This window comes from Cervus elaphus, chromosome 1 (assembly GCF_910594005.1).
Source record: "Cervus elaphus chromosome 1, mCerEla1.1, whole genome shotgun sequence".
Taxonomy (NCBI): Eukaryota; Metazoa; Chordata; class Mammalia; order Artiodactyla; family Cervidae; genus Cervus; species Cervus elaphus.
In genome coordinates, this window is record NC_057815.1 from 98,148,509 (window position 1) to 98,176,279 (window position 27,771).

At 43.5% G+C, this 27,771-nt stretch overlaps 1 protein-coding gene across 5 annotated transcripts; it reads right to left on the bottom strand.

Moving 5' to 3' along the window:
• Nucleotides 1-3,842: 3,842 nt before the first annotated feature.
• Nucleotides 3,843-19,323, bottom strand: TCN1 (transcobalamin 1). Of its 5 annotated transcripts, none has more exons than XM_043914532.1 (10): nucleotides 18,286-18,417; nucleotides 16,496-16,675; nucleotides 15,378-15,518; nucleotides 14,414-14,569; nucleotides 13,018-13,199; nucleotides 9,860-10,043; nucleotides 7,753-7,885; nucleotides 5,978-6,096; nucleotides 5,631-5,671; nucleotides 3,843-4,451 (listed from the first exon to the last, which is right to left on the bottom strand). In XM_043914532.1, the coding sequence occupies exons 2-10, from the start codon at nucleotides 16,629-16,631 to the stop codon at nucleotides 4,317-4,319; spliced, it is 1,227 nt and encodes a 408-aa protein (XP_043770467.1). In that variant the 5' UTR covers nucleotides 16,632-16,675; nucleotides 18,286-18,417; the 3' UTR covers nucleotides 3,843-4,316. The 5 variants fall into 5 exon arrangements, with proteins under 5 accessions (XP_043770467.1, XP_043770437.1, XP_043770452.1 ...); XM_043914502.1 differs by lacking the exon at nucleotides 18,286-18,417 and adding an exon at nucleotides 19,174-19,323 and having other exon boundaries at nucleotides 3,845-4,451; XM_043914517.1 differs by lacking the exon at nucleotides 18,286-18,417 and adding an exon at nucleotides 19,174-19,323 and having other exon boundaries at nucleotides 3,846-4,422.
• Between the last annotated feature and the right edge of the window lie 8,448 nt (nucleotides 19,324-27,771).

Below are 27,771 nucleotides of genomic sequence, written 5' to 3' on the forward strand. Positions count from 1 at the left end.
AGGAATGCAGGATTCCTGCAGGAGCTGGAACACGAGAGAAAGTGATTCTTCCCTAGAAGCTCTAGAAGAAGACAGCCCTTTTTTGACACTTCTGATTTCAGCTCAGAGAGTCCCAGTTCAGACTTCTGACCTCCGGAAGTGTGAGAATAATACTGTTTTAAGCCAGTACAGTTGTGGAAATTTGTTACAGCAGCAGTAAGAATTTCATACAGGGTTGGGAACCAGCATGATGCTGACCTTGAGCTCCAGAGCCTGCGGTGACCAGCCTGAGATAACCCATGCACCCTTGATGTATCTTCTGTTTGAACATCCACTTTCTTGTACATTACCTCTTACAGCCATGGTTGCTTCATGTTCACACAGTTGTTTCCATTAGCAAACAACTTCCAGAACAGGAACCACAGAGCCCATAGTTTCTTAAGGAGTATGTTTTGACAGTCTTTGGCTAACTCTTGACTGGACTTCTTTCTTTGTTTTTTCCTGTGCCTCATTTTTTGGTATCAAAGTACCCAGAGTCTCTCTGGATATCTGAAAGGTTTATTTGTGTTAATTACTTCTTTGCAGGCATAAGTTTCTGCCTTCAGACTCAATCTATGTTCTGATATAATCCCAAACTATAAGAGTTTCTCAGAATGCAAGTGTGGCCAGAACTAGGTTTCACTTACCAATATTAGTGAAATGCTAAAGGAATGTTACTCCATTGACCTTCTTGTCTGTTTCTGAGATTGAGGCCATTTGTATCAGACAGCAGTGTTACTACCTTCTACTTAAGAGACCACTGACTGGGAGAAACTCATCTTTCTCTGCCAGAAATTGAGGCTAGCTGTGCTAAAGGGAAGTGTTGGAAAGCATTGTGCATAAAGTGAGGTTTGATGCTTTACCCACTCAGAATTAAAAGAGAATTGCAAAGAAAATGACTTTCATGCTATGAGGGCATAGTGTTTGATTCCATGTTGATATACTGAGGAGATTAATTTCTTACACCACTTTTGGGGAAATCAGTCTAATGAAATTGGGTAACAGGCAAATTTGGCCATGGAGTATGGAAGGAAGCAGGTCAAAGTCTAACAGTTCTGCCAAGAGAATGCACTGGTCATAGCAAACACCCTCTTCCAACAACTCAAGAGAAGACTCTACACGTGGACATCACCAGATGGTCAACACCAAAATCAGACTGATTATACTCTTTGCAGCCAAAGATGGAGAAGCTCTATACAGTCAGCAAAAACAAGACTGGAACTGACTGTGGCTCAGATCATGAACTCCTTATTGCTAAATTCAGACATGAATTGAAGAAAGTAGGGGAAACCACCAGACCATTCAGGTATGACCTAAATCAAATCCCTTACAATTATAGAGTGTAAGTGACAAATAGATTCAAGGGATTAGATCTGATAGACAGAGTGCCTGAAGAACTATCGATGGAGATTTGTGACATCGTACAGGAGGCAGCAATCCCCAAGAAAAAGAAATGCAAAAAGGCAAAAAGGTTGTCTGAGGAGGCCTTACAAATAGCTGAGGAAGGAAGAGAAGCAAAAGGCAAAGGAGAAAAGGAAAGATATACCCATTTGAATGCAGAGTTCCAAAGACTAGCAAGGAGAGATAAGAAAGTCTTCCTCAGTGATCAATGCAAAGAAATAGAGGAAAACAATAGAATGGGAAAGACTAGAGATCTCTTCAAGAAAACAAGGGAACATTTCATGCAAAGATGGGCTCAATAAAGGACAGAAATGATATGGACCTAACAGAAGCAGAAGATATTAAGAAGAGGTGGCAAGAATACACAGAAGAACTGTACAAAAAAGATCTTCATGACCCAGGTAATCACAATGGTGTGATCACTCACTTAGAGCTAGACATCCTGGAATGTGAAGTCAAGTGGGCCTGAGGAAGCATCACTATGAACAAAGCTAGTGGAGGTGATGGAATTCCAGGTGAGCTATTTCAAATCCTGAAAGATGATGTTGTGAAAGTGCTGCATGCAATATGCCAGCAAATTTGGAAATCTCAGCAGTGGCCACAGGACTGGAAAAGGTCAGTTTTCATTCCAATCCCAAAGAAAGTCAATCCCAAAGAATGTTCAAACTACCGCACAATTGCACTCATCTCATACACTAACAAAGTAATGCTCAAAATTCTCCAAGCCAGGCTTCAGCCATACATGAACTGTGAACTCCCAGATACTCAAGCTGGATTTAGAAAAGGCAGAGAAACCAGAGATCAAATTGCCAATATCCACTGAATCTTTGAAACAGCAAGAGTTCCAGAAAAACATCCACTTCTGCTTTATTGACTATGCCAAAGCCTTTGACTGTGTGGATCACAATAAACTGTGGAAAATTCTGAAAGAGATGGGAATACCAGACCACCTGACCTGCTTCCTGAGAAACCTATATGCAGGTCAAGAAGCAACAGTTAGAAGTGGACATGGAACAACAGACTAGTTCCAAATTGGAAAAGAAGTACGTGAAGGCTGTATATTGTCACCCTTCTTATTTTACTTATATGCAGAGTACATCATGCAAAAGGCCGGAGTGGGTGAAGCACAAGCTGGAATCAAGATTGCTGGGAGAAATATCAATAACCTCAGATATGCAGATGACACCACCCTTATGGCAGAAAGTGAACAAGAACTAAAGAGCCTCTTGATGAAAGTGAAAGAGGAGAGTGAAAAACTTGGCTTAAAACCCAACATTCAGAAAACTAAGATTATGGCATCTGGTCCCATCACTTCTTGGCAAATAGATGGGGAAACAATGGAAACAGTAAGAGACTTTATTTTTGGGGGCTCCAAGATCACTGCAGATGGTGGCTGCAGCCATGAAATTAAAAGACACTTGCTCCTTGGAAGAAAAGTTATGACCAACCTAGACAGCATACTAAAAAGCAGAGACATTACTTTGCGAACAAAGGTTCATCTAAGCAAAGCTATTGTTTTTCCAGTGGGTGTAAGAGTTGGACTATAAAGAAAGCTGAGCACCAAAGAATTGATGCTTTTGAACTGTGGTGTTGGAGAAGACTCTTGAGAGTCCCTTGGACTGCAAGGAGATGCAACCAGTCCATCCTAAAGGAGATCAGTCCTGGGTGTTCATTGGAAGGCCTGATGCTGAAGCTGAAGCTTCAATCCTTTGACCACATGATCCGAAGAGCTGACTCGTTGGAAAAGACTCTGATGCTGGGAAAGATTGAAGGTGGGAGGAGAAGGGGATGACAGAGGATGAGATGGTTGGATGCCATCACTGACTCAGTGGACATGTGTTTGAGTAAACTCCAGGAGTTGGTGATGGACAGGGAGGCCTGGTGTGCTGCGGTTCATGGGGTTGCAAAGAGTCAGACATGATTGAGCGACTGAACTGATCTGAACTTTACTGTTATTGACTGAATATTATTGAAAATAAGCTAGATGGAACTTCCCTGGTGATCCAGTGGTGAAGACTCTGTGCTTCCACTTCAGGGGGCACAGGTTCGATACCTGGTCTGGGAACTAAGATCCCACAGGCTGCATGACACAGCCAAAAAAAGGAAAAGAAAATGAGTGAGAATTATTGAGAGAGAGTTAGGGATCTTGGAGAGACCTATTCCAGCTTTGTTATATTGAGATTAAGTCTCATTGGTTAATTTCAGGGGCAGTATTTTCTGTCATTTTGACATATATGTGTTTGTATTTTTTACTTGAGCTTTCTTATGGACAACATTGTACTGGTTTTTCCAGAATAGTCCCCATTTTTAACCTGTTGTTTTTCTGAGTGTAATTATTAATAGTACTCACTTTCACTTTTTTTTTTTTTTTATCATTTGGTAGTTCTTTATTTAATTTTTTAAAGAAACATCCATACTGTTCTCCATATCACTTTCACTTTTAACAGAGTTGTGGTTGGATGATAAATTGTATGGTCCCACTATGATGGACAATAATGCCAGTTCTGAGATTTTGAACAGAAAGGACCGTGATGCTGGGAAAGATTGAGGGCACGAGGAGAAGGGGATGACAGAGGATGAGATGGTTGGATGGCATCACCGACTCAATGGACATGAGTTTGAGCAAGCTCCAGGAGAGAGTGATGGACAGGGAGGTCTGGCGTGCTGCAGTCCATGGGGTCGCAGAGTCAGACACGACTGAGTCACTGAACAACAACAAGACTCTTAAGCCATTATTCTCCAATTTCACGTAGATTGTATAGTCTATAAATATATCTGACAGCTGGCACCCCATGCTCACAGCACCATGGAAGTCCCCTGCCTCTAACTGAGTTCTCAGGATGTGACGCAGACCCCAGAGGATGGAATCCATCGCTCTGCAGCTGAGAAGACCGCGTTCACGCTGGTTCATGAAGACCAGGGCAGGGGTGGATCTGAGAGTCGACGATCAGTGCCCGAAGCAGTGGGCAGGAGGAGCGCTCAGCCCCTGACTGTAAAGCAGGGCTGCTGGTCGGGGGAGGAAAGAAGAGAATCTTGAAAACACAAGGAGAAATGAGAGAGATGTTGCTGAAACAAGTTCACTAATTCGACCTGCAGGCCTCTTCCTTTTGGAGACTACTATCATGTGTTTTAAAGATTTTTTTTAATGTGGACCATTTGTGAGGTCTTTAGTAGACCTGTTAAAATGCTGCTACTGTTTTCCCCTTGTGGATGAGACATGGGCGGCCTTAGCTCCCCACCCAGAGACCGAGTCTGCGCCGCGGCCCTGGGAGGTGACGCCTCAGCCTCGGACCACCGGGGGAGTCCCTTGCAGGTGACTTTAAATGGGTTGCTTTGTGCTTCATCTGAAGCACGTTTGGCATCTTAAAGGCATCTCTGGTTCCTAACTGAATGTGCCCACAGCTCAGATACTCAGTATACAGTGTAACCCAGTTCAGGCTTAGACACGATTCAGCTTTTTTTTTAGGTGAGTTCTGCTGAACTGAACGTTGGAGTCATTTCTTTTTTTGCATGTGGATTTGGTGATGTGACTATGAGAGTGATTTTCGTGGTGAAGTAAGAGAAAAATAAGAAATAAGATTTTCATGGTGAAATAAGAGAAGTGGGACCTAGGGAAGGCTGCTGGAGATGGGGATGAAGTGGTTCCTCAAACCTTGTGCTCTGACGTTTATGGACAGGCCTCACATTTTACTTTGCCTAGGGCAGTATTTTTCTCTCTACCCACTTGCTGCCTGTGTGAGGCCAATGTGTCTCCTCAGTTCCTCCCTCGCCCCGGGTCTCAGAGAGCTCAGTCTCCCCATGAGACGCCTCCTGATTTCACTGGTTGTTGCTGCGCCGTCTGACTCAGAACCTTCTCTCCACTTCCCCCAGTTGCCTCAGGTCACCCAGAAAGTTACCAGGGGAACCGTGAGCAGAACTCAACTTCTCAGACAGGTGGGTCTAATCTTTCTCACTTCGCTTCTTCCTGAGGTAGTCTTCCCTCTAATAGTAATTCCCTTTGATATTAAATGATTAGAATGTGCTCTTTTTGTGTAGCTGTTGGTCTTTTACTGGACACTCAAAGAGAGAAGTAGAGGTTGTTGATGTGCTGTGAGGATTGAGATATAAACAAAAAGGAATGTGTAAGATAAATTTCCACATAGAATTGTACCACAGAAGGCTCAGACCCAGCTGAGGGAGGTTTGAATTTATTAGTATTTGCTCCAACGAACCTCCAAATTGTCTCCATTTTGGACAACATAACTCCCAGCTCCTGAAAAGGAAGAAGGAGACGTGGATCCAATGATTTGATCACCAAATCATCAAATAATGGATCTGGCGCTCCCAGACCCTCGGAGAAGGAAACAGCAACCCCCTCCACCACGTGTTCTTGCCTGGGAAATCCCACGGACAGAGGAGCCTGGCAGACTACAGCCCACGGGGTCACGGAGAGGCAGACATGGCTGCGAGGCTGGGCACACACTCACACCCTTGGCATGTCCCCGCCGAAGCTCACACACGCACACGTGAGTGCTTCGGGCGCCTCGCTCTGCAGGGCTGTTCTCGTCCTCCGCCTTACCTTGGCTCAGTGGCTGGCCATTGCTCAGAAGTTGCCAGTAGGTTCTGTCACTACTGCTGGCCCTTATGCCCTGGACAGAGGTGACGTAGGGGCCCCACGAGGTCTCCTCCACTGTGAAGCTGTGGGGAACAGTGAGTTGGTACACGGATTCAGGATGTTCAAAGGCAGCCCTCCCACGGGCACTTCTTTTGTGCACCTAAGAGTCACTGGAAGATATTACACAGACCTCCTGGCCTTCTTCCCAGATACCTTGATTCTGGAGATCTGGGCCAGAACCAGGAATCTGCGTGTTTTATCAACATTCTAGGTCATTCTGAGGCAGGCAGTCTACAACCCATGCACATTATAGAAACACTGCCCGTGGTTTCTGCCCCTCTCTCCTGCCATAGTAGACACTTTGACATCAACAGTTCCTAATCTTCTACCCAAGACAGTAACAGTTGAAGATGCTAAACAGTACAAGAAAGTGTTAACCAGTTGTCCTAGAGGTACTCGGGAAAAAGGAAAGGATAGTTTAATAGCTCATATTTACTTATCAAGAAGTGACATAATTGGTATTTGTTTCATATTCTTTAGTCAGATTTTTCTACCTTCCTGGGAACACTTGAAAACAGGCTTTATATATATACACAGAGATACATATTTTCTTGTATATGATTTTCTCTGTTGCATCTTAGAGCATGTTATTAGACACAATAAATGCCAGTTAGGCTTAAGGAGCCATTTAAGCCATATTTTTCAGAGGCAAAGTCAATATCTTCAATTTAATATTTGACCTCTCTAGGCCAGGGAGCCTTAACTGAGGAGTCCCTGAATCTCCTGTAAGGTGGAGGCGGCCTGCAGAAGCTTCCCAGGGTCTGTGAAACCTCAGATTCAAGTGACAAGTCTTGCACTCAGATTTAGAGAACGAACTCTTGGCTACCAGGGGGAAAGGGTGGCGGAGGAGGGGGGCGGCATAGGCTGGGAGTTTGGGATTGAGACGCACACACTGCTGTGTGTGAAACAGGTAACCAGCAGGGCCCTGCTGGACGGCGGAGGGAACTCTGCCCTACAGTCTATAACAGCCTGAATGGGGAAAGAATCTGAAAAAAATAGACTCTTACGGGTATACTTTGCTGCATACCTGTAACTAACACATCATCGTTAATCAACCACACTCCAATACAAAATGAAAAATGACAAATGACACATTTTATGCATTTGTTCATTTTCTGGGATGAGAATCCCACTCATCGGACTTTCAAAGGGGTCAGTGATTAAAAAACAGTTAAGAACCACTATTCTAGACACAAAATGTCTGACTTAGATTCTGTTAATTGAAGGAGCTCTACTGACAGAAGAGCGATCCCTGGTACTTATTTATCTATCTATTAATATCTGCTATGGGCTGGAAGAGGAAAGGTTTCACCTCCCTTTTTTAAACCCCTGCTGTGCTGTGAGGATGAACAGCGAAGCTGCTGAGAAGTGTTTTAAATGCACATTGTACTCTGGTGCGATGTGTTCCTGCTGAGTCATGATCGCATTAAGTTCCTTAATCTTAGGTTATCTATCGGGCTTCCCTCATAGCTCAGGTGGTAAAGAACCCGCCTGCAACGCGGAAGATCCCCTGGAAAAGGGAGAGGCTACCCATTCCAGTATTCTTGGGCTTCCCTGGTGACCCAGCTGGTAAAGAATCGCCCGCAATGCGGGAGACCTGGGTTAGATCCCTGGAGAAGGAAAAGGCTCCCCACGCCAGGATTCTGGCCTGGAGAATTCCACGGACTGCACAGACGTACCGAAACAGAGTCTCATTTTTCTCCTGAGCGGCCTTCATGACGTCGAGGAAGACAGAACCCTTTCTCACGGTGACTTCGGTGTGACTTGTCTGGTTGATTCGCACAGAGTATTTGACTGAGATATTCAAGGTTGCTGTCGTTGGTGTCACAGCAGCACGCTTTTCAGGGGAGATGTTGAACTTGACTGGCAGACACAGAAAAGTAGAGGAGAATTATTATTCAGAAGAATGAAAACGATGTCAGAGTCTGCACACCTCTCCAACCCTGTGCAACAACTCTTTCCCGGTTAATGCGGAAGAGGGTTTATACCAGGAGCCCGGTCAGCAATCGGAGCTGGGGGCGGGGCGGGGGGGGTGGGGGGGGGGGGGGGGGGCGGGTATCTCTCAAACAACTAGAGCACGAATTAAAACCAGATACTCACCGGCTTGTGAAGGCTTGTGTTTGCCTCAACTTCCAGCTGTTGCAGCAGATCAGTTGCCCCATTTCCCATTTCTCACAGAGGCTCCTGACTTTTCTTTTTTGTTTTGCATTGGTGCAGCATACAATAATGCCCGCCCCCCCCCCCCCCGCCCTTTTCTTTTCTTTTTTCGTGTGCTTTTTAATTTTTTTCCTTTTTGTGATTTTAAAAAATAAGTCATTTATTTATGTGTTTAGCTTTGGCCGTGCTGGGTCTTTGCTACTGTGTGGGCCTTGCTCTAGACGCGGTGAGCGGGGTCGCTGCCTCTAGTTGCGAGGTGAGAACGCCCTGGTTCTCCTTGCTGCGGCTTCTCCAGGGCACCCGGCCTCCAGGGGCCGCGGCTCCCAGGCTGGAGCACGCAGGCTCAGGAGCCGCGGTGCGCGGCCGAGGTGCGCCTCAGCATGTCGGGCCGTCCCGGGTCGGGACTTAACCCACGTCTCCCGCAGGGGCAGGTGGGTCCCGCGTGACTCAGCCGCCAGGGAAGCCCCTGGGCCTGTTCATTTTCTATCTGATTATTGACACACAGCATCATGTTAGTTTCACATGTAAAACACGATTCGACATTTATATACATGAGGAGGTGGTCGGCACTGGGACTCTAGTAACCTACCCGTCACCACGGCAAAGTCACTGCGATGCCATTGACTATATTCTCTATGCTGCACACTACACTGCCATGAAGTATTTATTTTATGACAGGAAGTTTGTGTCTCTTAGCATCCTTCCCAGATTTTTCCCAACCCCCTGCCCTTTTATTTATTAACATTTATAGAGAACATTACGTGTGGGCACTGTGTGCTAATCATCTTGTATGAATTATCTTCTTCAATCCTTACTAATGCCTGATACATACTATTATCATTTGCATTTCTTATAGTAGAAAACTTTTAAGCTTAAGGTTTTGTCCAAGCTCCGTAAACCTATATGTGGCTGAACCAGAAATGACCAAGACAGAAGGAAAAGTCTCCTTTCTTTATACCTTGTTGCAAAATCAGTGGTTTGATTAATGGTTCAAGCTGTAATTTTCTTATAACACTGCCACATTCTTGCCCCATTAACGGCACCTCTCTGGGTGCGCACGCATCAAGCCTAATGAGAAGCCAGAGACGTTATACTTTTTAGGTTGGGAATGATGCTCAGAAAATCTCTCTGTATCCAGAAATCAGAAAGCACCCCTTGAGAGACTGACACCCTTTAGTCACTTCCCAGCTGGCTTCGTGGCAAAGAATCCGCCTGCCAATGCAGGAGGCCCGAGAGAGGCTGGTTTAATCCCTGGGCAGGGAAGATCCCCTGGAGCAGGAAACAGCAACTCACTCCAGCATTCTTGCCTGGGAAATCACATAAACAGAGGAGCCTGCTGGGCTACAGTCCAGGGGGGTCCCAAAGAGTGGGACACAACTCAGCAAGCATGCTTATCCTTCAGTCAACGCTACCTTGTTGTCAGTGTTTGAACCAAGGTTGATGAGGACAAATCCTCTGGCAGTTATGGTCCCTGATGACATGGAGGACGGAGTTCTGTCTGGGATCTGTCTGGGAACTGTTATACTTTAGAGGTTTAACTGGTCCCTTTTGGCTCCCGAGGACGTCTCAGTCTTACACACTTTGGGTGTTACGCTGAAAGGCAGAACAGTCTGCTCATTAGTGCTATACCTGGATTGTGGCTGCAAGAAGTGTTGGTGACATCCAAATAGGTCTTTCCCATCAAGGCAGGTAAGATCTGGGCTGCAGCAATCGGCAGGGAAAATGCATTCTGAGAAATGTTGTAAAATACTGTGCGTAGAGTTTCTTGACAATTTGTTTTACTTTTGTAATAGTCCGATGAGACAAAGAGAGCCTAGTGTGTGCGAGAGAGAGAGAAGGAGAGAGAATGAGAATGAATGGGAGAGACTTCACATCGTGGGAAAGCTTGAATCTAATTTAGTAAATCTATTTTGGACATTGACTACATGGGAACCACCTTAGACCGCTAAGATACCTTTCAAGAAGCTCATGAGCTAGTTTGGGTGGGGAGGTGGGGATTGTTTAATCACTCAAACTTTCACAGTGTCAATGAAAACAGTCTTTCTCTACCGTATTTACTCTTTATTGCTGACACTGAAACCATATGAGATAGTGTTAACTATGAGATAGTGTTAACCGTATGAAATACTGTCAGATAGTGTTAACAGATTCTTGTAAAGGAGTCCCTAAGATAAAGGCCCTAAGACTGGTGTCTCCAACCCCCACCCCCACCCTGGGGACCGCACAGCAGGGGGTGAGTGGCAGGCAAATCAGGGAAGCTTCCCTTACCCCTCCCCATCGCCCACCTTACCTCCTGAACCTCTGACTGCATAACTGTCTGAAACGTCCCCCCACCCCCTTCCACGGAAAAATGGAATTGTCTTCCATGAAACTGGGCCCTGGTGCCAAAAAGGTTGAGGACCTCTGCCCTAAGAGAAGGGCTTCCCTGGTAGCTCAGCTGGTAAAGAATCTGCCTGCAATGCAGGAGACCCTGGCTCCATTCCTGGGTTGGGGCGATCCCCTGGGGAAGGGATAGGCAACCCACTCCAGTATTCTTGGGCTTCCCTTGTGGCTCAGCTGGTAAAGAATCTGCCTGCCATGCGGGAGACCTGGGTTTGATCCCTGGCTTGGGAAGATCCCCTGGAGAAGGGAATGGCAACCCACTCCAGTATTCTGGTCTGGAGAATTCCATGGACAGAGGAGCCTGGCGGGCTACAGCCCATGGGGTTGCAGAGTCAGACACGACTGAGCGACTAAGCACAGCGCAAGCCTAAGAGAAGCGCCTAGCGGCATGGTCCTTCTGAAGGGGAAGAGCTCCTAAACATTAGCGAGACAGAGGAAGGCTTGGCAGGGAAGGCAATACGGGACAGGGCTCGGTGCCATGGTGGCGTCTCAGGCGACATGCGGAGGTGAACAGCTGACTGAAGGGCGTAGGGACGGCCGGGGCCTGGCCTGTTTGTGGTGACAGTGTCTGAGTTTCAGGAAGCTCCCCAGAGGATTCCTCTTGGCTTCGGAGGACTGGTGTCGAGAGCACACGCAAAGCATCGCAGGAGGACAGCCTGGAGACAAGGGCCGACCCTGAGTGTCATGGGGTGATTGCTGGACAGTGGGAAGTCTAAGAGGTTCTTGAACAGAAACCCTCCAGGCAGCAGATGTAAAGTGGACTCAAGGGGCAAAATTACAGGGTAGGAAAATTTAAGAGGGTATTAATTAATTTCCTGGGAAATCCCATGGACGGAGGAGCCTGGGGGCTACAGTCCATGGGGTCCAAAAAGAGTTGGACAGGATTCAATGACTAAACAACAACAAGAGTAAGACAAGGACTAAGATGGACTGAGCTTGAAGATATTGTTCTGGAGTTTCTCGAGGAAGGACAGTTCCCCTTTTTATCTTTTCTTGAAGACTCTTAAAGATAACCAAGTGGTCAATCAGGTTTTTTTTGTGTGTGTGTGTGTGTGAGTTATTAAAAACAACACAGAAAGAAAATTCACAAGGGACTTCTCTGGTGGTCCAGGGGTTAAAACTCCATGGGGTGGAGTGGTTGAAACTCCATGCTCTCAATGCATGGGGCACAGGTTTGATCCCTGGTCTGGGAATTAAGATCCCACATGCTTTGGGACATGACCAAAAAAATAAATAAAAATTAAAAAGGTCATCCTGAAAAAACTCATCACATTATATCTTCTTTTATAAACAATGTGGTGGGTAAGCAGCTCTTGATCCTGCCATGAATGAATACCACCTACAGGCTGATCAAGACCAAGCCTAGGCTCCACACCTGAAATTGTGTATTAACTGATTGGTGTGGGGTGTAAACATGAGCACTTCCTGAAAGCTCCTCTCCTCTAGGGAAATCAGATGTGCACCCAGAACAGGAAACCTCTGCTCTGTATTAATTTCTAGCAGAGCAAGTGTAAAGAGGAACAACAACATGGACAGTCTTTAAGACTGGACCCTGACTCACAGCATCAGCCTCATCTTGTCGTTCTAGCAGAGCCCTGTACTGGCTGGGCTGCACGCTCTGATCTTCCTCAATTACCGAAGGTGCCTCTGCACTTTTTTCCTCGCTTCTGCTCTCCCTATGAAAGTCCTCTCATCCCGGGTCAGCCTGGCAGGCCCCAATTCATACCAAAGACTTGGTGAAATCCTTTTTTCCACCTATATGCTTTTCCTCATCTCTTCTTGTATGTACCCCTTAGAGTTGAGCTGATCAATGACTAAACTCAGGAATAAACTCTTGGTCTTCAAAGAACATATACAGGACAGTGTAAGCATTGAGTGTGAGTTTTGACACCAATTATTTTGGTCCTATCGCCTCTCCATCACCCTTTGGCTTTGTTCTATTAGGCAATTTACTGGTACTCTGTGATTCATGCTCTTATTCTAGGAAATGGAGGTAAAAATTCTTTCTCCATTGGGTGGTTGTGCATTAGTGACAATGTCAATAATTATCAGCTGCTGTTACTGCCACTACTACTTCTTATTTCCATAACAATAACCTAATTTGGGAGGTAAGATGAAACACTGAACAATGGTATGTGGTAAAGCGGGAAATGACATGTTAAAGAAAAACAAAATAGATTGCAGTAGGCACTAGCATTTCTTAATGTGGTCAGGAGAAGCTGCATAGAGACATTGGATGTGGAGAGTGACAGAGAGGGGGTACATTTCAGGCAGGGGAGGGACATCACGTGATTGAAACAAAGTCAGGTGGATAGTAAGTCCTCAGGAGACCAAGAGGGAGGGAGGAAGGAGCTGCTTTCTGCCATGACCCAGTTCTCTGTCTCCTGTTTTGCCTTCTGACTTACCTGCATAGCTTCTCCCGTGCTAAATATGTTTCCGAAGAGACCCTGTTTTCCCTCAGACTGGATCTTCTTTGCCAGTGTTGCTGTATAATTATTGATTTTATCCTCTGTACTTGCTTCCATTTTCCTTTGTGTTTTATTCCTCTGCACGCAGGTTAGAGCAAGAACGGCCATCGCTCCAGTATCTGTCAGGAAGCAAAACGCTGGTGACCGAGTGACTAATCCTCCTGGGTTCACCCTGGGCTAAGCGGTTTCCTGGTATGTGGGACTTTCAGAACTAACAATAGGAGGACTCTGGGCAGAATGGGATGCTTGGTCATGCTAGTTAATGATGCAAGAGAAGAATTTCCAGATACAGTAGCCATCCTCTCGCCCTGACCTCTCAAGTATGTCAAGATTCCTTCCTTATGTGGATAACCATGAGCCTTGCACTCAGGGACTCACATCTTGGTCATAGAAACACTTATCAATTTGTCGGTGCAAACATACAAACAGTCTGCCTTTACAATGTGGTTGTTCTCATCTTTTTCATCTTTCAGCCACGTTGGCAAAGAAACTGAGAAAACCGAGGATGACATACCAAACAAAAATGTCTCTAAATTTCCAAGTTTTTCATTAGACTGATTTGAAAATAGCACTTAGGAGAACTGTTTATTCAGTAAACACTCTTAATGGGGAGGATATGGCAAGAGATTAGAAGAATGGGATAAGATCTGTTTTTCTGGCTCATTTCTTGGTTCCTTCTGTTTTCTTTAGGCCTGGTGCCGTCCCTCTCATAGGAAGAGAAATGTAAGAAATTCACATTCTCCTTGTTACTCTGAGACACTGAATGGTGGCTTTCTTAGAGCTTCTTGGGGAAAAATGAGTTTGTGGATCTGTCTAAAGGGGACTTCTTTTTGGATGTGTAAGCTGTCCTTTTCCGTGGTGGATACACACTTCATTGATCAAAATATTGCATCTTACCAGTGGAGAGATTGTATTGTTCAAGTAAGCCCATGCATCCAAATGATCCCAATGGGTTAGAGAATGATGCAGGGTTGAGATAAGTGAATTCCACCACACCCCCTTTGTCTAATATTTATGCTTCCTAAGATGCCTTATTGATCCTCATGATCTAGCCTCATTTTACCAGTGGGAAAATTAAAGTTGAGAGCTAACATCCATTGGCTACTCAGAGAAAAGGGGGAGAAGGAACTGGGTCCTTGCTCTGTACTGCACACCTAGAAAGAGGCTTAAAAACCATCCCATATCCGCTCTCCTAAAAAAAAATTCTCTTCTGAGAAGACTAGGGTAGTGAGGAAAGAAAAACTTCAAGTACTTATTGGTAGAAAAATATAAAAGACAAAGCCTCCCGGTGCCCATGTCCTTGAAACCAAGGGAATTGGGTTTAATGACTTACCTACTGAGAACTGGTCCCCAAAATAATAGTTCTTATTTTCAGGAGTGAAGTAATAAGTAACACTGGTGATTGAATAGCTCCCATTGAACAGACACAAGGCCAACAGGGCCAGACTGAGCTGGTAATAGTTAGTCAGTGGGTTGCCATCGTGTGTTTCTGTCAGGGAGCAAAGGAATACCTTATTCACACAGGTGGTACTGGAATAGTACATTTTAAGCTTATTTCTACATACTCTATCTCCATTTCTTTACATTTAAAGAGAGATGAATGAGAGAGGGGAGAGATTGCTCAGAGAAACAGCGAACTTGAGACATTTAAAGGCTTTTAAGGTCCACCAAGGGCCCCCCTGGCGGTTCAGACAGTGCAGAATCTGCCTGCAATGCAAGAGACCCAGGTTCGATCCCTGGGTCGGGAAGATCCCCTGGAGAAGGGAACAGTTACCCACTCCAGTATTCTTGCCTGGAGAATCCCATGGACGAGGAGCCTGGCGGGCTACAGTCCATGGGGTCTCAGAGTCAGACATGCCTGAACAACTAACACTTTCACTTTCCAGGGCCACCAAATTCAACTCAACTCCTTTTATTTTATGCCTGAGGCAATTCAGCATGAAAGAGATAAAAATACTGTTCTCCCAGCAATCCCAATCCTGGGCATGTATCCTGAGAAAACGCTAATTCACATGTGTTTGCATGTGGGTGTGTGTATTTATCATCCAGTGTAAGGTAAGCTTGACGTAGGGTCAATGCTTAACTGAAGATATTGGAAAAGAAAACTCAAGGCACATCTGAAAGAAAGAAGGGAAAGTGGTCTTCAAAGGAACAGGGGGAGGTACAAAGGGAAGATCTTCTACACGTGGGATGAGTGGAGTGAAGAAGAGAAGGAACGAGTAGGTAGAAACTTCATACAGTTCTGAATCAGTGGAGGAGACAAAGACATCCAGGGTCTCTGAGCATGTGATTCTCACCCATATTCTGAATTTCTGCTTGGAATTTGTCTCCAAGTTTGCTAACCGGATGATCACCATGTATAAACTCTTCATCCGGATTTTCACATGCTCCCAAAGCCAGAATACCCAAGGCAAGCTGTCCTGAGGTTAACTCCATCTCTGAAAAGAAAAGTATTCAAGTTAAACAAGGCACATGCTTATGATTTTTTTGGCCTCCTGTCTTCCTTGTGATTTATATTGCTGTCACTTTTTTTGTCCTGTTCTACTCTTTGTTAATGTTTTGTTGTCCTCTTCTTTATCCCCCCCAAACAGAGCCTTTTCTAGCAGTACTGTATAAATGCAACCTAGATCTTAGTCTTTCCCATGAAATTGCGGGCTGTTTTTGGAATCAAGAAATCCTTGAACGAAGAATAGAAATAGATAAATAATAAAGCCTTGGGATCTTCCTCCTTGAGGGTGCCTTCTCGCCAGGATAGGAATAATCGACTTGTATTTAAAATATCCAAATTCTCAGGCTCCTCCTATCCTCACAATAATATTGTTGGGTAGGTAGCGGTGGCTGTATTTTCCCCTTACACTAGTTAGAAAGCTCAGTGTTGAAATGAAAGTTTCAATATGGAATCTGGTCTCAATTCCAGTCCATATCTCCACAGCCCTATGGTCACCTCTCTGCTGTCAGCTTTCTTGGTTGTGGCCCATGCTCTTGTCTGGTCGTGAACTCAACTTAATGATGTAAATCTCAATGGATGAGAGTGTATGATTTCTTTTGCTTTTCCTATTTTCAGGGCCCAAAGAAGGAAAGCTTCACTCTACAGTAAGCGGCAGGGGGTTGAGGATTTGAGGTACCTTTTTGTCACCTCAATTTAAAAAAAATCTTATGTAAACTTTATTTAAAAAAAAACCCCACTACATACTTGGACTAGATTTAAAAAAAAAAATTTAGGTAACATTTATAACATTATATAAGTTTCACGTGTACAATATTTTATTTCTACTCCTGTTCATCTCAAGTTTTCTACAGCTAAGATGGATGTACCAGGGATGACTTGGACACACAATTTTTAGGACTCACTGGAGATGATCTTTATAGATGGGTACTTCTTTCTCTAAATATTCCAGGGAATATAGGCACTCACCTTTGCTATTTATGTCTTCTTTGATTTGTTGACTCAGCTGTTGTTCTAGGCTTTGATTCTTAATCCCAACAAGTCTGAGGGTCAACAGGACGTTGGCATTTTGGATCCCTTTGGTGTAGTTTGCCTTTAACATCATGTTTATCAGAGGTTCTAGACACCTGAAGTCTGTTTTATTTACCTCTGTGGAAGGGAGAGAGGAAATAAGAGGCACACACATAGAATATTAGGGCTAAGAACAGGAATGATATTAAAATATTTAGTAACAGATATGGCATAGACACAGACCCACTTGGTGGCCACTGGCAATGTTGCTGGAATGATGCAAGGGAGGTCTGGCGCCCCACTCTGCCATGTATTGTTTTTTTGCCAACCAGCATGGAAGTGTTAAATATTTAAACAACTGGTTCAGCCTTACCATTGTGTCCTGCCTGGTAGCTCGTGTGTGTGTGTGTGTGTGTGTGTGTGTGTGTGTGTGTGTGTGTGTGTGTGTGTGTGTGTGTGTGTGTGTGTGTGTGTGTGTGTGTGTATGTTAGCCGCTAAGGCCCAGAGGGAGTCCTTAAGGGGCCTTGGTAATTGGAGCTCTAACTGAGACTGCAATGCACATCTTCCAAGTCCCCGCCTGTAACCCAGTCTGCTTTCTGGATTCAGTCATTTTCTCCTCCATCTTCTTCTTATTCACCTGGGTTAATGCTGACAAGAAGGAGAGAGAAGAGAAGGCAGAAGTTCTACATGTCATTAGTGATTGACTGCAGTGACTCAGAGCTGCATTGTCTGATTGCCCAACTGGCCAGGCATCAAGATCAAGGCATTACTCAGCAGGGAGGACCGTTTGAAAACCTTCCAGTTTTAGCCTACAATGTGTCCAATTCCCAGGGGCAAGGATGGAGGGAGTCCTCCTATACTGTGGAATTAAAAAGAGAATCCAGAGCTCCCAATAAACCTGGAGGAGAAGAAGAGTTAACCATCACTGAAAATATTTCTCAGCATACCTTGACCATCACCTAAGAAAATCCTTCCCATCTCCAGATTATCTCATGGGCTTGGGGAATAGTGAAAAGAATGTGAACCTTGGGCTCAGGAAGATCTTTGCTGGGGTCTTTATTCTTTAACTTATAACTGGGGGTAAGTTATGCAACTTTCCTGACTTCAAGAAGTCAAGAAATAGCCAAAGATAATGGACAAGAAACCACCAAATAAGCCATAAGATACTGTATGTATTATTACTTCTAGCTCAACTCTAGTTTCTGTCACTATCCTTAGTGAGTCCAGGAAATGTTATTTTTCTTGCCCATCTGCCTTTAATAGAGAGAATCAGGAAGATCTGAACAGAGTGATTGAGAAAGGTCATGGTTTGTTAGCAGGCATAACTGGACAATTGTGAGTCACCTCTGAGATTCAGTTCAGCAGATTTTTTGGGCACTGAAATAGACTTCTTTAGTTCCTGGTAAAGGAACAACTGAGGTCAACTTCCTTACCCACTAAAAGCAAAGTTAATTATTTTCTACTGTGAATGAAGCTTCCAAAGCTCGATGGAGAACCCCTGTTCTTATGCCACAACTGAGGAAATAACAGGCCAGGAGAAAGAATTAAGAGCTGCCAGATTCTGAGCTTTCATCTTCCCGCTGTGGGATGGATTTCTTCTTGTAGGCTAGAGACACCAGGGAGATGTAGCCACAGCTGGTACCACATAGTAGCATCACCTTTGGCCTGGTTTGAAGCTCAATTCCATGGTAAAGAATTCCAATAGAGAAATCATACCTGTGGAGCTATATAATACTTTAACAAATCACCTGCTTCAACAACCTTCTCTGGTTATTCTTCATTTCTGGATGAAGTTAAAATGATCCATGGGACTTCCCTGTCAGTCCAGTGGTTCAAATTCTGTGCTTCCAAAGCAGGGGGCCCAGGCTCGATTCCTGGCCAGGGAACTAGATCCCACATGCCACAGCTAAGACCCAGCACAGCCAAATAAACAAATAAATAAACATTAAAAAGACATTGGTACATTCAGTTACTAAGGGGTCACACTAAACCTGAGACCAGCTTTTCTTTCTCTCAGTATTTTTTTAATAGAATCACATACTCTCTGGAGCCTATACCCAAAGGAGAGATGATGGGTTTTTACCCATGTCCTCTGGGGAAGAGTTGAAAAGAGGAAGATGTACCGCTTAGAATATCTAAACTCAGTAAGGACAAGAGAGTAATCTTCATTATTTGAAAGACATTATTAACATTACTTTTTTCTGTGTAGTTACAAGGAGTTAACCCAAAACCTCTGGGTTGAACTTCTTAAAAATAGATTGTATCTCAAGGTCACAAGATATCTTTCCATGATCTGAAAACTTTTTGAGATCATGAGTTTTCTGTTCTTAAAAAGGAACGAGCAAAGACAGCTCCTTGACAGGGCTGTTGTGGGAGAAAGGATCTTAGTCTAGGAAGAAGAGTGAAACACGTAAATCCTGAACCTCTGAGCCCACTTAGAACAACACGCATCGTAGACCTGTCCCCACCACCCCCTGCCACCCTTCAGTCACGCAGAGTCCAGCGATGCCCAGCACTGGAGTGGGGCCTTTCCTCAGGTAACGACACAGTAGCCTCCAGGAGACTGGCGTGCTGTTTTTAGCTCATAGCTCAAAATGCTCAAAGTTTAGCGCAATTTTAGCTCAAAGCATACTCACTACAGATCTGGCATAGTTGACTTGGAATAAGAGAAAAGAATAGCAGCCCCATTAGGGGGAGCTGGCGTGGTGGTCTCATCTCTCCAGCTCGCTCAGGAGTGGTGAGGCTGGGCTGGCTCTTTATGGGTGATGGACAGAGGGTGCTGGGTGCTCCTCCTTCCGTTTGTCTCAGTCTCTTTCACTCAAGCAAATATTGAGTAATGTCAGGAGGTGTGGTCAAGTGCACTTGCCCAAGTAACGTAATAAACCAGGAAGATTTGAAAGGTATGGCTAGGGAGAATGAGGAAATAATATTTCTTTATTTCCCATCTTAAACCATTAGGGTTCAAATTCCCTTCAGTCCAATGAGAATAAATTATGTGAATGAATGTTTTCAGTAATGTTTCCTCCTTCCCATTTCACTCTGGATGTATAAGCAAATTATGTCTCCTGAGAGATTAAATGTGATGGGGGCAGGGCTTACGACATATACAAATGGAAACAGAAGTTGTAATTCTGAAGTTGGAGCAGACAGGATGGGGGAGCTTGGCATATGGGAAGATCTTTGGCATAGTTGTGTGTTTTTTTTTTTTTTTTAATTTAAAAACATTTTAGGCACAGTGGTTTTTGACCTAAGATTTTTTTCCCTAAGAATTTTCCCTGAAAGTTTTCTGGCCCAGGAGGAAAACACTGAGATATACATCAGATGTGGATTTTCAGAGTGCCAGGAAGGATGCTCCATGCCACGTGTAAGAAATGTCCATCCTGGTTCTTCCAAAAGCTACTAATGAATACTCTGGCTTTAAAAGGTTTGCTCAGGGTCAGCAAGGTGGTGGAATACAAAGTCTCTGATACAGCCCCCCATAGAAATAGTTATTTTAGCAGTCATTCATGGACAAAAGTTCCAACCTGAAAACCTCAGGTTTCAGGTAGGATGTTGTAAAACCCCAGTGGAGTCCTCAAGGAGGGCTGTATTGAGAAAGCAAACCAAAGGAAACGGACTTGAGTTTACAAAGAAGCAGGCAGACATGACACCACCGAATGAAACCAGTAAATAGGCCTGACAGATGTACACAAAACTGAGGGAAGAAGAAACTCCTTGACATTTGTCTTGACAATGATTTTTTTGGATATGACACCAAGAGTGTAAATAGTAAAAAGAAAAACAAGCAGGACGATATCAAGCTGAAAAGCTTCTGCACAGCAAAGGAAATCATCAGCAAACTAAAGAGGCAGCCTAGAGAATGGGAGAAAAAATATTTATTAGGTACCTTATATCTGATAAGGTTGTTGTCCCTCAGTCATGTTGTGTCTGACTCTTTGTGACCCCTTGAACTACAGCACGCCAGGCTCCTCTGTCCTCCGCAACCTCCGGGAGTTTGCTCAAATTCATGTCCGTCAAGTCACTGATGCTATCTAACCATATTATCCTCTGCTGCCCCCTTCTCCTTTTGCCCTCAATCTTTCTCAGCATCAGTCTTTTCTAATAAGTCAACTCTTTGCATCACGTGGCCAAAGTATTATAGCTTCAACTTCAGCAATAGTCCTTCCAATGAACATTCAGTGTTGATTTCCTTCAGGATTGACTAGTTTGATCTCCTTTGCAGTCCAACGGACTCTCAAGAGTCTTCTCTAACACCATAGTTCGAAAGCATCAGTTTTTCGGCACTCAGCCTTCTTTATGGTCCAACTCTCACATCCATACTTGACTACAGGAAAAACCATAGCTTTGACTAGACCTCTGTCAGCAATGTAATGTCTGGTCTTTTTAAACCTAAACGCTGTTTAGGTTTGTCATAGCTTTTTGTTATGAAAAACAGCATGCATTTTCTTAAGAAATAAAAAAATAGAACTATTGTTCAATTCCGCAATCTCAGTTTGGGGTGTACATCCAAAGAAAATGAAATCAGTATTGTTGCAGACCTTGGACTCTGTTGCTTGTTCCTCAAGAAATCTTACTGAGAGACAAGTGCTGGGTAAACCAAAAGTAGCTTTGTTTTAAGGAAGTTTCCAACCTGGGGAGAGGTGGACTACTGTCGGAAAGAACCAACTCCCAATGCCCCAGGTGTTATCCGGGATTTACGCAAGAAGGGGAGCAGGAAATGGCTGCAGGCTGTGTGCTGGGGCTACGCTGCTCTTCTCATCATGAGATGCCTTCATGTTGGAACTTGATTGTGGTCATTACATTGTCCATATCAGTACGTTTGTTCTATGGGCCAGTAGTCATATATTTCCCGAAAAACAGGAACAAAGGCAGAAAGAGAGCAAAAAGGTCTGAGTGAACAAGGAACCAGTCCACCAAACCCCCGAGCTTTAACCATGAGCAATTCTTTGGTTGTGAAACAAGCATGATTACAGTACCTCAAAGTGGTATCTGTTCTTTGCAGCATTGTTGACAATAGCCAGGATTATGGCATCAACCTAAGTGTCTGTCAACTGATGAATGAATAAAGAAACTGGATACACACACACACACACACACACACTGGGACATTTTTCAGCCATGAGAAAGAGGGAAATTCTGCCATTTGTAACACAATGAATGGATCTTGAAGGCATTATGCGAAGTTAAATAAGTTAGAGAAAAGCATCTAAAAAGAGTCAGACTCATAGAAGTGGATGGTAGAATGGTAGTTGCCAGGGGCTGTGGCTTGGGGGAAACAGGGAAATGTTGGACAAAGGGTACAAGCTTTCAGCTATAAGATAAATATATTCTGGGGATCTAATGTACAGCATAGTGCCTATAGTTAATAACATTATATTGTAAGCTTGAAATTTTGCTAAGAGTAGATCTTACATGTTCTCCCCCTCATATATAAAAAAATGGTAACCATATGAGATGATGGATATGTTAATTACTTGATTATGGTGACCATTTAATAATGTATGTGTATATCAAATCATTTTGTTGATCACCTAAATGTATATATACAACTTTTGACAATTATATCTCAATAAAGTTGGGAGAAATAGAATCTATCAGCTTAGCTATGGACTTAATTATGCTGTCTTTTCCTCCATTTTTTTCTTCTGCTAAGGCTAATATATTGATCATCCCTGGGTTTGCCTCATTTGCCCATTACAATGGACAGATTCACTTACTGGTAATATTCTACCACCTCTGTTTCATTTTGTCTGTATTACTTGTACAGTTCTCCAATCTCTTCAAAATATGGTTTTTAAAATGTGTCATGCTATCCTAGTTATTATATCAGAAACAATGTCCTGCGGCTACCAACTACGTTCTCATTTCTGTCTTAAAACTGTTCTGTTCAGACCTGAAATCCCCTACCCCTTCTCTGAACCTGGGGTGTGGTGGGGTGTTCAAGTCACAAGCACGTGACACTTCCACACTGCTATGTTCAACATGGTTTTAAAATTCTCATTTACCTCACCTGAGAATGGGGTACTCTTTTTCTCGTTAAAGGCTTACTCTAATAGTCTGGAACACCATCCTTTTACGGAGTTTCCCCCTAATTTTCTGACTGATACTTTTTGGTTTTCTCTCACTGGTGTACCCTAAAGTGCCTGATTTTCTAAAAGTTATAACATTCTACGGTTCAGTTCCTAGAATTCTTCTTTTTCCTTAGAGATCTCATTAAATCTCAAGGCTTTTTAAGATTTTTTTTTTTTTTTTTGATGTGGGCCGTTTTTAAAGTCTTTATTGAACTTGTTACAATATCACTTCTGTTTTATGTTTTGGTGTTTTGGTCATGAGGCATGTGGGATCTCACCTCCCCAAATAAGAATCGAATCTGCACACCCTCTGCTTTGGAAGGTGAAGTCTTAACCACTGGACTGCCAGGGAAGTCCCTAAATCTCAAGGCTTTAAGAGACACCTGGTTATGAATGTTTGTAAAATTTATATCTTCACACCAGAGACCTGCTTAATTCTAGACTTGAATTTGAGCTTGGTCATGTGAATTACTTGGATCCACAGGGAGTCAAAGCTATGGTTTTCCCAGTAGACATGTACAGATGTGAGAGTTGGACCATAAAGAAGGCTGAAGGTCAAAGAATTGATACTTTTGAACTGTGGTGTTGGAGAAGACTCTTGAGAGTCTCTTGCACAACAAGGAGATCAAACCAGTCAATGCTAAATGAAATCGACCCTGAATATTCATTGGAAGGACTGATGCTGAAGCTGAAACTCCAATACTTTGTGGCCACCTGATGAGATGAGTGCATAATTGTACTCATCTCACACGCTAGCAAAGTAATGCTCAAAATTCTCCAAGCCCAGCTTCAAAAGTCGTGCACTGTGAACTTTCAGATGTTCAAGCTGGATTTAGAAAAGGCAGAGAAGCCAGAGATCAAATTGCCAACATCCATTGGATCATCAAGAAAGCAAAACAGTTCCAGAAAAACATCTACTTCTGCTTTATTGACTACACCAAAGCCTTTGACTGTGTGGGTCACAACAAACTGGAAAATTCTTAAAGAAATGAGAATACCAGACCACATGACCCACCTCCTGAGAAATCTGTATGCAGGTCAAGAAGCAACAGTTAGAACTGGACATGGAACAACAGACTGGTTCCAAATTGGGAAAGGACTATGTCAAGGCTATATATTGTCACCCTGCTTATTTAACTTCTATGCAGAGTACATCATGAGAAATGCTGGGCTGGATGGAGCACAAGCTGGAATCAAGATTCCTGGGAGAAATATCAATAACCTCAGATATGCAGATGACACTACCGTTATGGCAGAAAAGAAGAACTAAAGAGCCTCTTGATGAAAGTGAAAGAGGAGAGTGAAAAAGTTGACTTAAAACTCAACATTCAGAAAAGTAAGATCATGGCATCTGATCTTATCACTTCATGGCAAATAGATGGGGAAACAGTGGAAACAGTGGCAGACTTTATTTTTGGGGGCCCCCAAATCAGTGCAGATGGTGACTGCAGCCCTGAAATTAAAAGACGCTTACTCCTTGGAAGGAAAGTTATGACCAACCTAGACAGCATATTAAAAAGCAGAGACATTACTTTGCCAACAAAGGTCCATCTAGTCAAAGCTATGGTTTCTCCAGTAGTCATGTATGGATGTGAGATTTGGACTATAAAAAAAGCTGAGTACCAAAGAATTGATGCTTTTGAACTATGGTATTCGAGAAGACTCTTGAGAGTCCCTTGGGCTGCAAGGAGATCCAACCATCCTAAAGTCCATTCTAAAGGAAATCAGTCCTGAATATTCTTTGGAAGGACTGATGTTGAAGCTGAAACTCCAGTACTTTGGCCACCTGATATGAAGAACCGACTCATTGGAAAAGACCCTGATGCTGGGAAAGATTGAGGGCCGGAGGAGAAGGGGACGACAGAGGATGAGATGGTTGGATGGCATCACTGACTCGATGGACATGAGTTTGAGTAAACTCCGGGAGTTGGTAATGGACAGGGAGGCCTGGCGTGCTGCAGTCCATGGGGTGGCAAAGAGTCAGACACAACTGAGCACCTGAACCGAACTTAACTGAACTGATGCGAAGAGCTGATCATTGGAAAAGACCCTGATGCTGGGAAAGACTGAGGGCCAGAGGAGATGGGGATGTGAGAGAGGATGAGCTGGCTTGAGGGCATCATCAACTCAATGGACATGAATTTGGGCAGACTCCAGGAGACAGTGGAGGACAGAGGAGCCTGGTGGTGTGCTGTGGTCCATGGGGTTGCAAAGAGTCAGACATGACTGAGTGAACAACAACAAATTCTGAAGTCCTTATTGAACTTGTTACAAAAGTGCTTCTATTTTATGTTTGGTCTTTTAGCCTCAAGGCATATGGGAGCTTACCTCTTGGAGCAGGAATTGAATCCACACTCTCTGCATTGGAAGGCAAAGTGTTAGCCACTGAACTGCCAGGAAAGTCCCTAAATCTCAAGGCTTTAAGTGACACCTGTATATGAATGTTTGTAAAATTTATGTCTCCCTACAGGAGATCTGCTTAATTCTAGGCTTGAATTTGAGCTTGGCAATGTGAATTGCTTGGGTCCACAGGAAGTTAGAAAATGTGATGTAACAGGAAGGTTGAAAAATTGCTTTTGCACTGAGTTCTGTTGTGCAAATCTGAAGACCTACTGTATGTGGATAAAGCTCGCCTACTGGAAGGACCATATAGTGAGGAACCGAGACAGTCTAGCTGTCAGGCTGCCAACTCCTGACATGGAGAGAGGTGATTTTAGGTCATTTCACATCAGCTGAGCCACCAAATGAATAAAATAACATGAATAACTATTTAGCTAAACCCAGAGCAAATTGCTGACCCAGACATTTAAGAAAATGATTGTTAATCCACTAGGTTTAGGAGTAGTTAGCTATGCCACAATATATAACTGATACCATGCTTAGATACCATGCTTTTCCAGTCATATAGCTCAAGCAATACTTTTGTAAGCTGACCATCTATTTAATTTCTAGCTACTTCATTATTCATTAAATAATGTCTATCAGGCAAAACACTCTCCTTGTCACTCTGGTTCTGTTACTAATTATAGTAATTGCTCCAATCTTGTCTTTGATGGTTAAGTACTGTCATCTAATCTTGGCTAATTTAGGATCCCCTAAAGCTTTCAGTTTTTTCCTAACTTGACCACTTTTTAAAAAAAACAGATTTTTGGTGGGGAGATATAATTTACATCCTATACAATTGAGCCATATAAGGTAGTTTCAATGGTTTTTGGTTCAATGGTCTTCCATGTATTCAGACAGTGCAGCCATCACCACAATCAATTATAGAACATTTTCACCACTCCAAAAAGATCCTTTGCCCATATTTAAATTGGATCATTTATCTCTTTAGTATTTTGTTGCAGAGTTCCTTGTATATTCTAGATACAAGTCCCTTATATATGATTTGCAAATAACTTCTCCCATTCTGTTGGCCGTCTTTTCTACCTGAACTCTAAAAAAGCCTTGAGTATAGCTGATGCTCCAATTTGAGACACATTTCCCACATCATTTCTTTAGCAATAGCACCAACCTCCACCCCTGATTGTCCTCCTTATTATTTTTTTTTTTGACTGCTCCTTCTTTGTCCTCACTGTATATATATTTAAACTTTACATGCTTTATGTTCTCAGGGCTTTGTATTAAACTATTATTTTTTCTCAAGCTGCATATTCTAGGTGTTCTCACACCCAGGTCAAATCCTTCAAATATTCAAATATTTCCCAAATTTTTATTCCTGTCTTAGATTCCCTTCTGAGCCCCAACTTACAGCCAAATGTTTTCTCCACATTTCTGCTTGCATAACTCAAAGAATTATAACTTAAGAATCTCAAAATTAGAGTACCCAGAGTTGAAATCTTTTTTTTCTCCTGCTAACTTGCTCCTTCTTTAGTACTGCCATCTTTGCTGTGCTGCCCTGCTGGCTCAGACAGAAGAGAATCCCCCTGCAATGCGGGAGACCTGGGTTTGATCCCTGGGTTGGGAAGATCCCCTGGAGAAGGGAACAGCAGCCCACTCCAGTGTTCCAGACTGGAGAATCCCATGGACAGAGGAACCTGGTGGGCTACAGTCCATGGGGTCACAGAGAGACAGACACATGTGAGTGACTTTTTTCATTTCACCATCTTTGCTATTTAGCAGCTGTGTGAGATTAGGTACGTGCCTTAACCTCTTGGGATCTCAGTTTCCCTGTCAGTAAACTGTAAATACTAACAGCTCTTGTCTCCTAAGATTTGTAAAAATATGATTGGTTACCATAAGGGTGATTAGAATAGTACCTAGTACATAAAAGGCAGTGCATAATTGTTAACTCGTTTTCTCACTAATAACTATCAACTCAGTTGTATATACCTGACATCTCGTTGTCAAGCCTGATAACCTCTGTCTTCCCCAATCACTGATCTTACCAGTGTCAAACATTGTGCCTTTAGGAACCTGCATCTTTCAGCCTTTAGTGCCATGACTCTAATCTAAATTACCATAATTTCTGCACCCTCATCATAACTTCCAAATTTTTGTCTTAGCCACTTGTTCAGTTCAGTCACTCAGTCGTGTCCAACTCTTTGCGACCCCATGGACTGCAGCACACCAGGCTTCCCTGTTCATCACCATCTCCCGGAGCTTGCTCAAACTCATGTTCATCGAGTCCATCGATTCCAAACTCATGTCCACGAGTGATGCCATCCAACCATCTCATCCTCTGTCATCCCCTTCTCCTCCTGCCGTCAATCTTTCCCAGCATCAGGGTTTTTCCAATGAGTCGATTCTTCACATCAGCAGGCCAAAGTATTGGAGCTTCAGCTTCATCATCAGTCCTTCCAATCAACATTCAGTACTGATTTCCTTTAGAATGGACTGGTTTGATCTCCTTGCAGTCCGAGGGACTCTCAAGAGTCTTCTCCAACACCACAGTTTAAAAGCATCAATTCTTTGGCACTGAGCTTTCTTTATAGTCCAACTCACATCCATACATGACCACTGGAAAAACCATAGCTTTGACTAGATGGACCTTTGTTGGCAAAGTAATGTCTCTGCTTTTTAATATACTGTCTAGGTTGGTCATAGCTTTTCTTCCAAGGAGCAAGTGTCTTTTCATTTCATAGCCACGTGTACACCCTTCAAATTAATTCTCCATCCACCTGCTAGAGCAGTAATTCTCAAACTTGGCTAATACATAGACAC

Coding starts and splice junctions, on each gene's coding strand:
- TCN1 (XM_043914502.1), bottom strand. CDS start 19,252: ATGAGACCACCACGCCAGCTCCCCCTAATGGGGCTGCTATTCTTTTCT. Junction 10,044..13,017: donor GCACGGGAGAAGCTATGCAG/GTAAGTCAGAAG, acceptor CGCACACACTAG/GCTCTCTTTGTCTCATCGGA. Junction 6,097..7,752: donor AAAAATGAGACTCTGTTTCG/GTACGTCTGTGC, acceptor TGTTCCCCACAG/CTTCACAGTGGAGGAGACCT.